This window comes from Oncorhynchus gorbuscha, linkage group LG02 (assembly GCF_021184085.1).
Source record: "Oncorhynchus gorbuscha isolate QuinsamMale2020 ecotype Even-year linkage group LG02, OgorEven_v1.0, whole genome shotgun sequence".
In the NCBI taxonomy this organism is placed as follows: domain Eukaryota; kingdom Metazoa; phylum Chordata; class Actinopteri; order Salmoniformes; family Salmonidae; genus Oncorhynchus; species Oncorhynchus gorbuscha.
Genome location: NC_060174.1, coordinates 83,596,404 through 83,607,938, shown reverse-complemented (window position 1 = coordinate 83,607,938; position 11,535 = coordinate 83,596,404). Strand labels below are relative to the sequence as shown.

The 11,535-nt window shown below is 40.9% G+C and overlaps 2 protein-coding genes across 2 annotated transcripts; both read left to right on the top strand.

Moving 5' to 3' along the window:
* The first annotated feature begins 7,681 nt into the window (after positions 1–7,681).
* polr2j (RNA polymerase II subunit J) lies at positions 7,682–8,683 on the top strand. The gene is given in 4 exon segments (XM_046291521.1): positions 7,682–7,701; positions 8,025–8,114; positions 8,507–8,586; positions 8,589–8,683. Coding segments are annotated over 4 exon segments (285 nt in total).
* Positions 8,684–9,845: 1,162 nt separating this feature from the next.
* On the top strand, positions 9,846–11,404 carry alkbh4 (alkB homolog 4, lysine demthylase). Its single transcript, XM_046297482.1, has 3 exons — positions 9,846–9,975; positions 10,223–10,414; positions 10,609–11,404. Exons 1-3 carry the CDS (start codon positions 9,868–9,870, stop codon positions 11,125–11,127), a joined length of 819 nt encoding a protein of 272 aa, XP_046153438.1. The 5' UTR covers positions 9,846–9,867; the 3' UTR covers positions 11,128–11,404.
* Positions 11,405–11,535: the final 131 nt, after the last annotated feature.

Sequence of the window (11,535 nt, the reverse complement as noted above, 5' to 3'; positions counted from 1 at the left end):
ATTGTGCGTCGCCCCACGGACCTCCCGGTCGCGGCCTGTTACGACAGAGCCTGGGCGCGAACCCAGAGTCTGCAGTACAGCGCCCTTAACCACTGCGCCACCCGGGAGGCCATCGGTAACAACCTTAACAAGTATGTAGTGGATGCGTTTATGTTGAGGACACAATGACCTGTTGACATATTGGACAACTCCTCCTGCAGGTGTTAACAACTGGCAACTTGCACATGACCAGTACTCGCCTACCAGTCGAGGCAGTGTGTTCAAATATACATTACCTTCAAGTGGTGCACTCCTGCACTAATAGAGCATGCAGTGGATCCACTTAAGTGCTGAGGACGACATGACCTGCCGGAAGACCATTTCAAATCCACAGTATAACCTGGTGGACATAGAGAGGGAAAATTACCCTCAGCCTATCTCCAATTTGGGCACAAGGGGCAATCGCCCCAAATGGGATATCTGATGTTCACTAACATACAAACAAGCCCTAAGAGGAACGAGCACCACATCTCCATCCAGTGAAAAACCATGTCAGAGACAGCAAACGGCATGGGGACAAGGGGTTTGCAATGTATGAGCTACCGCTGTGACAAACCCAATGAAGAGAAACTTCCACTATAGGATCAACCTCCCCACATATAAAGTGAAGCAATACAGTATCGGGGAAAACATAAAGAGCAATAATACAAATACAGTTGAAGTCGGAAGTTTACATACACCTCAGCCAAATACATTTCAACTCTGTTTTTCACAATTCCTGACATTTAATACAAGTAACAATTCCCTGTCTCAGGTCAGTTGGGATCACCACTTTACTTTAAGAATGTGAAATGTCAGAATAATAGTAGAGATAATTATTTATTTCAGCTTTTATTTCTTTCATCACATTCCCAGTGGGTCAGAAGTTTACATATACTCAATTAGTATTTGGTAGCTTTGCCTTTAAATTGTTTAACTTGGATCAAACTTATTGTGGGAAGTTTTAAGTTTTCATAACAATCTGTATTTTTGGACACCGATCATGGCCAATTACATTGCTCTCCACGAGGAGACTGCGTGGCAGGCTGACTACCTGTTATGAGAGTGCAGCAAGGAGCCAAGGTAAGGTGCTAGCTAGCATTAAACGTATCTTATAAAAAATAATAAATCTTAACATAATCACTAGTTAACTACACATGGTTGATGATATTACTAGTTTATCTAGCTTGTCCTGCGTTGCATATAATCGATGCGGTGCCTGTTAATTTATCATTGAATCGCAGCCTACTTCGCCAAACGGGTGATTTAACAAGCGCATTCGTGAAAGAAACACTGTCTTTGCACCAATGTGTACCTAACCATAAACATCAACACCTTTCCTAAAATCAATACACAAGTATATATTTTTAAACCTGCATATTTAGTTAATATTGTGTGCTAACATGAATTTCTTTTAACTAGGGAAATTGTATCACTTCTCTTGCATTCTGTGCAACAGAGTCAGGGTATATGCAGCAGTTTGGGCCGCCTGGCTCGTTGCGAACTGTGTGAAGACTATTTCTTCCTAACAAAGATAGCCAATTTCGCCAAACGGGGGATGATTTCACAAAAGCGCATTTGCGAAAAAAGCACAATCTTTGAACGAATGTACCTAACCATAAACATCAATGCCTTTCTTAAAATCAATACACAGAAGTATATATTTTTAAACCTGCATATTAAGCTAAAATAAATTCATGTTAGCAGGCAATATTAAACTAGGGAAATTATGTCATTTCTCATTGCATGCAGAGTCAGGATATATATTCAACAGTTTGGGCCGCCTGGCTCGTTGCGAACTAATTTGACAGAATTTTACGTAATTATGACATAACATTGAAGGTTATGCAATGTAACAGCAATATTTTGACTTATGGATGCCACCCATTAGATAAAATACGGAACGGTTCCGTATTTCACTGAAAGAATAAACGTTTTGTTTTCGAAATGATAGTTTCCAGATTTGACCATATTAATGACCTAAGGCTCGTATTTACGTGTGTTATTATATTATAATTAAGTCTATGATTTGATAGAGCAGTCTGACCGAGTGGTGGTAGGCAGCAGCAGGTTTGTAAGCATTCATTCAAACAGCACTTTACTGCGTTTTCCAGCCGCTCTTCAAGCATTGCACTGTTTATGACTTCAAGCCTATCAACTCCCAAGATTAGGCTGGCAATACTACAAAGTACCTATTAGAACATTCAATAGTCAAAGGTATATTAAATACAAATGGTATAGAGAGAAATAGTCCTATAATAACTACAACCTAAAACTTCTTACCTGGGAATATTGAAGACTCGTGTTAAAGGAACCACCAGCTTTCATATATTCTCATGTTCTGAGCAAGGAACTTAAATGTTAGCTTTTTTACATGGTCACATATTGCACTTTGACTTTCTTCTCCAACACTTTGTTATTGCATTATTTAAACCAAATTTGAGACTAAATAGATTTTATTGATGTATTATATTACGTTAAAATAAGTGTTCATTGTTGATTCAGTATTGTTGTAATTGTCATCATTATTATTATAATATATATATATATATCGTCCGATTAATCGGTATCGGCTTTTTTTGGTCCTCCAATAATCAGTATAGAGTTGAAAAGTCATAATCGGTCGACCTCTAATGGAAACCATATGTTTGAAGTGTTTAATACCGTTCCATGTATTCTGTTCCAGCCATTACCATGAGCCTGTCCTCACCATTTAAGGTGCCACCAGTGACACACAAATAACATAAAAGCCTACCAGGCTACATTCTAAAACACCAACTCACCTTGCACAGTGCTCAAACATCTATCCAACCTTTTCCAATAGTCTCTGCACCGCGTCAGGTAGGGCAGGCTATGCACCATAAGCTTGACCTGAAACAACCTGAGTAAAGAAAGCATATGTACGGATTTTTATCAAAGCAGTTTATCTAGTAAACTAATACTTGCATGTTATCATACGTCAGTTTGGCTGCGCACATAATACGTCTCAACTACCAAGAAAGGCTCATGGAACCCGATTTGTAGTTGGTTCAAGCACCTAACATATTTGAATAACAACGAAACAACGGCGTGCATAGGTCTACTGAGTAATGGTCGTATCGTAGACCGTTGACGGTTGTGATAGTGAACACTAGATATGTTGATAGCCCACGGGACATGCATATGAAATAAACCACTCCTTGTCAATCCAATTTGACTCTTCAGGCACAAACCAGTAAAGCAATTAGGCAAAATAGTTTCTAGTTATAATTTAATCCCAGTGCAGTTCCTCATTTACAAATCTTAAACCCCGAGTGAGCACTATATTCGGCGTATATAAACCGATAAACACATTTGATAATTCTTTCGTTTCTACGATTTCACTTAAGACTCAGATCTTGAAAAATCCCTTTATTTTGAAATCCATTCATAAAAAAAACACTACAGGAAGTTGGTCCCACCAGCTATTTAGCCCCTCTCTCCAAGTACCCCTGACTGCAGCGTGCAATTCGGGGCCGGGCTCAATGTGGGCGGAGTCAAACGTTTGACCCCGCCCACCCTTTGTCCATTTGAGGTTTGACAGTCACACACTGAATACAACAAACATGTATGCGCAAGGCACACGTTGAATACAAACGCATTTTTGAAGATCGTAAGAAATATTATATAAAGTGGTACCTGCAGATGTGTTGTAACTCTTTTAGCTTCATGCTATATTGGAGATAAGCTACTAATATTGTTGCAGTGAGCAGACTTGTGTCCTGTTAAAATTGTGTTGATAAGTGTTTAATTATATTATTTAATTGAGCATATATACACACAGTTACTACCCATCCTGATTAATAATGCTATTTACTTTCCTAATGAGAATGGAGACAGACTATTCCATATAGACATACTGACAAGCTGAATGTGCTTTGTACATTAAGTTATACCAGTGCCAGCAAAGAGATCAAAGACTCGGGTGACTACTACATCATCTTTACTAAAAAAACATAACACATTTAACAATTGACAAAGCTGACAAAAACAAGGTTTGACCACTCAAACATGGCTTCATTCCTGCTCCTCAAAAGAGGCAAAGACAGTTATTTTATTGTCATTAACTACCTCCACGTCTCCTAATCTCTCTGTCTCTCTGAATGGTTCCATGAGGAGAATATTGTCTTCTTTATCCAGGCCATCATACAACCGTAGTTCTTTAAGGGTTGCAATGCGGTCTTCCCCGTCCCTCCCACTACACTGGGGAAGGAAACAGTGCCTTTAAAATGTTTGGAGTTTGCACCACCTTGTTGCCTCTAGGGTGTCCCTTAGAAAAACATCTGCTTCCTTGAAGAATACATATTAAGAGTAGTGCCTCATTGGGTGATAAAGTCAAATTACACCCCACTTTCACAATACCACCATGCAAATGAAAGCCACTATTACTAAAGGGGTTTTCAGTGATATTTATAACTACTCAACCAGTCATCACAACTATTATATCTTCAAATCAAATCAAAGTGTATTTGTCATGTGCGCCAAATACAACAGGTGAAATGCTTACTTACAGGCTCTAACCAATAGTGCGGCGGCGAAAAAAAGTGTGTGTGTGTGTGTGTAGGTAAGTAAAGAAATAAAACAACAGTAAAAAGACATTTGAAAATAAAAGTAGCAAGGCTATATACAGACACCGGTTCGTCAGGCTTATTGAGGTAGTATGTACATGTGGATATGGTTAACGTGACTATGCATATATGATGAACAGAGAGTAGCAGTAGCGTAAAAAGAGGGGTTGGCGGGTGGTGGGACACAATGCAGATAGCCCGGTTAGCCAATGTGTGGGCCAATTGAGCTAGTATGTACATGAATGTATAGTTAAAGTGAGTATGCATATAAGATAAACAGAGAGTGGCAGCAGCATAAAAGAGGGGTTGGGGGGAGGCACACAATGTAACCATTTGGTTACCTATTCAGGAGTCTTATGGCTTGGGGGTAAAAACTGTTGATAAGCCTTTTTGTCCTAGACTTGGCACTCCGGTACCGATTGCCATGTGGTAGTAGAGAGAACAGTCTATGACTGGGGTGGCTGGGGTCTTTGACAAATTCCAGGGCCTTCCTCTGACACCGCCTGGTGTAGAGGTCCTGGATGGCAGGCAGCTTTGCCCCAGTGATGTATTGGGCCGTACACACTACCCTCTGAAGTGCCTTGCGGTCAGAGGCCCGAGAAATTGCCGTACCAGGCAGTGATGCAACCGGTCAGGATGCTCTCGACGTTGCAGTTGTAGAACCTGTTGAGGATCTCAGGACCCATGCCAAATCTTTTTAGATTCCTGAGGGGGAATAGGCTTTGTCGTGCCCTCTTTTCACCTGTCTTGGTATGTTTGGACCATTCTAGTTTATTGTTGATGTGGACACCAAGGTTTTTGAAGCTCTCAAACTGCTCCACTACAGCCCCGTCGATGAGAATGGGGACGTGCTCGGTGCTCCTTTTCCTGTAGTCCACAATCATCTCCTTAGTCTTGGTTACGTTGAGGGATAGGTTGTTATTCTGTCAACACCCGGCCAGGTCTCTGACCTCCTCCCTATAGGCTGTCTCGTCATTGTCGGTGATCAGACACTGTTGTGTCGTCAGCAAACTTAATGATGGTGTTAGAGTCGTGCCTGGCCATGCAGTCGTGGATGACCAGGGAGTGCAGGAGGGGACTGGGCACACACCCCTGGGGAGCTCCAGTGTTGAGGATCAGCTTGGCAGATGTGTTGCTACCTACCCTCACCACCTGGGGGCGGCCCGTCAGGAAGTCCAGGATCCAGTTGCAGAGGGAGGTGTTTAGTCCCAGGTTCCTTAGCTTAGTGATGAGCTTTGAGGGTACTATGTGTAACAGTATGACTTTACGTCCGTCCCCTTGCCCATACCCGGGCGCGAACCAGGGACCCTCTGCACACATCGACAACAGTCACCCGTGAAGCATCGTTACCCATCGCTCCACAAAAGCCGCGGCCCTTGCAGAACAAGGGGAACTACTACTTCAAGGTCTCAGAGCAAGTGACGTAACCGATTGAAACGCTATTTAGCGCACACCGCTAACTAAGCTAGCCGTTTCACATCCATTACACTCACCCCCCTTTTGACCTCCCTCCTTTTTCCGCAGCAACCAGTAATCCGGGTCAACAGCATCAATGTAACAGTATGACTTTACGGCCGTCCCCTCGCCCATACCTGGGCGCGAACCAGGGACCCTCTGCACACATCGACAACAGTCACCCTCGAAGCATCGTTACCCATCGCTCCACAAAAGCCGCGGCCCTTGCAGAGCAAGGGGAACTACTACTTCAAGGTCTCAGAGCAAGTGACGTAACCGATTGAAACGCTATTTAGCGCACACCGTTAATTAAGCTAGCCGTTTCACATCCGTTACATATGGTGTTGAACCCTGAGCTGTAGTCAATGAATAGCATTCTCACATAGGTGTTCCTTTTGTCCAGGTGGGAAAGGGCACTGTGGAGTGCAATAGAGATTGTTGCCACGAGAAAAGGGCAACCAGTGAAGAACAAACACCATTGTAAATACAACCCATATTTATGCTTATTCATTTTATCTTGTGTCCTTTAACTATTTGTACATTGTATATATATATATATATATATATATATATATATATATATATATATATATATATATATATATATAATATGACATTTGTAATGTCTTTACTGTTTTTAAACTTCTGTATGTGTAATGTTTACTGTTAATTTTTGTTGTTTTTCACTTTATATATTCACTTTGTATGTTGTCTACCTCACTTGCTTTGGCAATGTTAACACATGTTTCCCATGCCAATAAAGCCCTTGAATTGAAATTGAATTGATTGCATCATGTGTGGATCTGTTGGTGTGGTCTGCAAATTGGAGTGGGTCTAGGGTTTCTGGGATAATGGTGTTGATGTGAGCCATTACCAGCCTTTCAATGCACTTCATGGCTATGGACGTGAGTGCCACGGGTCGGTAGTCATTTAGGTAGGTTGCCTTTGTGTTCTTGGGCACAGGGACTATGGTGGTCGCTTGAAGCATGTTGGTATTACAGACTCAATCAGGGACATGTTGAAAATGTCAGTGAAGACACCTGCCAGTTGGTCAGCACATGCTCGGAGCACACGTCCTGGTAATCCATCTGGCCCCGCAGCCTTGTAAATGTTGACCTGTTTACAGGTCTTACTCACATCGGCTACGTAGAGCGTGATCACACAGTCGTCCGTGTGATTAATTCATATAAAGGCTTTGTGTGAGTTTATAGACCTACAGTCAGTGTTCAGATTTCAGTTTCCATTTTACCCATCTGAACAGTAGGCTACAGTGATTATTTGAAGTACCCTCTTGTGACTGCCAAATTTGTATAGCCCTCACAATCATCACACAACATGCTTCTACACCTGCATTGCTTGCTGTTTGTGGTTTTAGGCTGGGTTTCTGTACAGCACTTTGTGACATCAGCTGATGTAAGAATGGGCTTAATAAATACATTTGATTTGACAACATAGCTGGCATTGCTATCATAGTAATTTACTTTTCTGGCCCTTCCTTCTCTTTATTTTAAACTCTCAATTTCTTAGCTTTTCTCTTATGACATTGTCCTTTTTGCCTCCATGCATGGAAATATCTGTATTTAATTTTCAATAAATTCGCCAAATATTTTTTAACTGTCATTATGAGATATTGTGTAGATGGGTCAGAAAAAATATACATTTAATCAATTTCGAATTCAGGCTGTAACACAAAATGTTGAATCAAGGTGTATGCATATTTTCTGAACGCATTGTACAGGACACGCATTAAAGAATGGACATTTTAACAAATATCAACTGATACTGACACGGTGTAGTCAGAGGTACACTCTGCCAACACTCATCGCCATTCAACTCCATTGAGTATCGTGGAGTTGAGAATTCTCAGCTACTAGCTAGGTAACTACTGTGATTGTGTACCTGCCATTGCCACTGAATATGAATCTGTAAGTGAAATACTCTTACTTAGAATGTTTTTGTTTCTAGAATCACAATCATCAAGGACACAAAAGTCCCTAACGCCTGCCTCTTCACGTTGAACAAAGAGGATCACACACTTGGCAACATCATCAGACTGTAACGTCCGTCGTTAAATGAAGACCAAGGTGCAGCGTGGTAGGCATACATTTTCTTTTAATTATAAATGTTCCACCAAAAAACAATAAACAACTCAACGAACGTAAAGCTAGGAGTGCAAATACACGCAAAAACCATAGACAAGATCCCACAACTGAAGGTGGGAAAAAGGGCTGCCTCTGATTGGGAACCATACTTGGCCAACAAAGAAATATAAACATAGATTTCCTACCCTAGTCACACCCTGACCTACCAAATAGAGAATTTAAAGGATCTCTAAGGTCTGGGCGTGACACAGACAGTGAGTTCAACTATTTAATTTCATTTAGATTTTTAGTGCATTAAAATATAATTGTAAAACTCTTCATAACTTAATTTTCTTGTTTTTGCAGACAACCTCTGAAGGACCCCCAGGTGCTCTTTGCTGGCTATAAGATCCCTCATCCTCTGGAGCACAAGATTGTGATCCGTGTTCAGACTACAGTCCTCAGGAGGCTTTCACTAATGCCATCACTGACCTCATCAGTGAGCTGTCCTTGTTGGAGGAGAGATTTAGGGTGAGGACATGAGATACCGTCAACACATTTCATAATATCTCTCAATATTGGATTGACAAGGGTTTGTCTGTGTATTTTGTGGAACAGTTCTAGTGTAGCTGACTGTGAATGTTTTATAACATTATATTTATCGTTCTCTATACTAGAATGGGTTGTGGAAAATGATCATTTTTGACAAAAATGTATGTAAGCACCATCTACGTTCCATCAATCTTCACTTGCAATAACTAGCAATATACCTGAAACACTCATCTTCAAACTATTTTTTTAACCAAGACATATAATATAAAAACAAAAGTTAAATGACTATATGACAATAGACACAGATAGATTGGCTGAATGTGTAACAAATAAATTCATGATATCTCTTTAAACTTTGTTTCAGGTTTCAGGTTGTTTTAGGATAAGGACAAGCAAGAAGGAATTGAATGAGGATTGGTGCATGTTGAGAAAGAGGATGTCACTTTGAAGAGTTGTCAATATCATGAACTGTTCCACTTTTCATTTGACTAGGATTCTTTAAAATTACTGTATTTTAGACAAGGTACAGCATGGTCCCTTTATCTAAGTACTGAATGGAGTTTTCATTCTAGACCATGATAACATTATTGCAGGAATGGATGTAATTGTATCGGTCAAATAATTGTATTTTTCTAACATAGAAACGTGTGATTTAAAACTGAAATTCTGAGCTCATACGGTGGTTTGGTATATTCAAAACAGAAGCACATGTTGTTAAACTCATTCGAATCCAATTCTGTACTGTAGTTCTAACCAGCTGAAAGTTGGCAAGCATGGTTTAAAACTTTATTTAATGGAAATATTTTGCATCATATTCATTGCTGTTAAATGTTTTAGTTTTGCAATGCCCAACATGCTCCATATTTGGCCCTAAATTGTCTGAGAATAATGGTTTGTTATGTACTGTAAGGTTTGTTTTTGTTTTTAAATAAATAATTATTGTAATATTTCTTCATACCTTTTACATTCTTACAAAGCCTCTATTGCAAGCATCAGTGACTACAACATGAGACACTAATGTGAAAAGAGCAAATAAACATTTGATTTATTCTACTGTTGGTTTGAATGATTGAATGATTCTACTGTATTTGATGCATTTTGCATTGTTCAATGCGGAACTCAATTCATTTGATGTTTTTGCTACGTCCTGTTATGGTGGGACACGTAATCTACTCATGGCGACGGAAATTCATCATGCTAATTGTGGTTGTAAGGGGATTCGAACTTGTTTATTGTGTGAGAGCGTGAATGGAAATGGACTATTATCGGAGAATGGTCAACCGGTAAGTCTGTGTTAACTGAAAAATAGATCATATAAATAAGATCCTGTTCGGCTGCAAGACACAGCGCTCTGAAGCAAACGCCGTTAGCCAGCCCCCCTGTCTGAGCACTGTCAACAAATACATCATATTATAGTTAAACTACAGTAATATTACGTATTACTGTTTAGCTGTATGATGTGTCTGGAAAACACGTATTACAGCACTGACTTCATGAGATACCTTAAACAGATTTGTTGACTTTCTTTAGATACGACACGATTTTATGTACGACCCATTGCTGAGACGAGCTGTGCGCAATTATGGTGGGCAGCAGCTGTCTTTTCCCTTCCCTGGAATCTTTTTATGGAATAACTTCATATCAGAAGAGGAGGAGAATGAGTTGATAACCGATATGGACCTCAACGCCTGGAGAGAGTCACAGTCTGGTCGACGGAAACAGGTTTGTTGTCATCTTCTAACGTTTGCTGCAAGATGACGCAATTTTGGCAAGTGAATAGGGGCTGGCAGCATGAGTTGCAGAATCACCTCTGACAATGGCCAGTGGTTCATTCTTCTATCATGGGAGGTACCCATGATAGCAACCATTCACTCCTAACGAGAAAGAATAACCCACTTTTTAAAATGTCTTTACAGGACTTTGGGCCGAAAGTGAACTTTAAAAAACACAAAGTGCGTCTTGGTGGCTTCTGCGGCCTGCCTCCAATCAGCCGTAAACTGGTGCTACGGATGTCCCAGGAGCCGGTCCTAGCCGGGTTTCAACCAGTGGAGCAGTGCAACCTGGATTACCACCCCCAGCGTGGGTCTGCTATTGATCCCCACCTGGATGACAGCTGGCTGTGGGGGGAGCGTCTGGTCACCGTCAACCTGCTCTCAGACACCACTCTCACAATGTCCCTGGAGGAGGGCCTGACAGAACTAGGACCGGGGGGGGTCCGAGTGTCTGTGCACCTTCCCTGCAGATCCCTTGTGGTGGTATACAGCGAAGCACGTCACAGATGGAAACATGCCATCCATAGACATGACATCCATGAGCGCAGGGTGTGCAGTACCTACAGGGAGCTGTCTGCTGAGTTCATGTCTGGGGGAAAGCAGCAAAACATGGGCTCCCAACTGCTGGACATAGCTCTGAGCTTTGAGGGTACACCGATATAGAAAGACTGCAATCATCACTGTTTCATTTTTTTACAATCCTATGTCCTGCACCACCCACATTACAATGTCACTCGTTGTTGACTGAAAGCAGCCTCTATGCACACTATTTTGACATGCTTTGGATAAGCATTGCACGAATACAGTTGGATTGTTTGATTAATTTAACTGTAAATTCACAGTTCTTATAACTATGTTATAACACGGTGACACATTGTACTGCATTTCTTGCTAGGAGTGTGTATTTGAGTGTATTTTGTAAAATAAATCAGACCATTGAAATCTATGTATTGTAGTGATTGGCTATTGCATTAGTGGATACTCACACTGCTCTTAGCACAGGTCTGACAGTTGACTATCAGAAGTGACTTTTCGTAACAGGTTAGGAAAAGAGTTAAACTTAAACTTGAC

Coding starts and splice junctions, on each gene's coding strand:
- alkbh4 (XM_046297482.1), top strand. CDS start 9,868: ATGGCGACGGAAATTCATCATGCTAATTGTGGTTGTAAGGGGATTCGA. Junction 9,976..10,222: donor TATCGGAGAATGGTCAACCG/GTAAGTCTGTGT, acceptor GACTTTCTTTAG/ATACGACACGATTTTATGTA. Junction 10,415..10,608: donor AGTCTGGTCGACGGAAACAG/GTTTGTTGTCAT, acceptor ATGTCTTTACAG/GACTTTGGGCCGAAAGTGAA.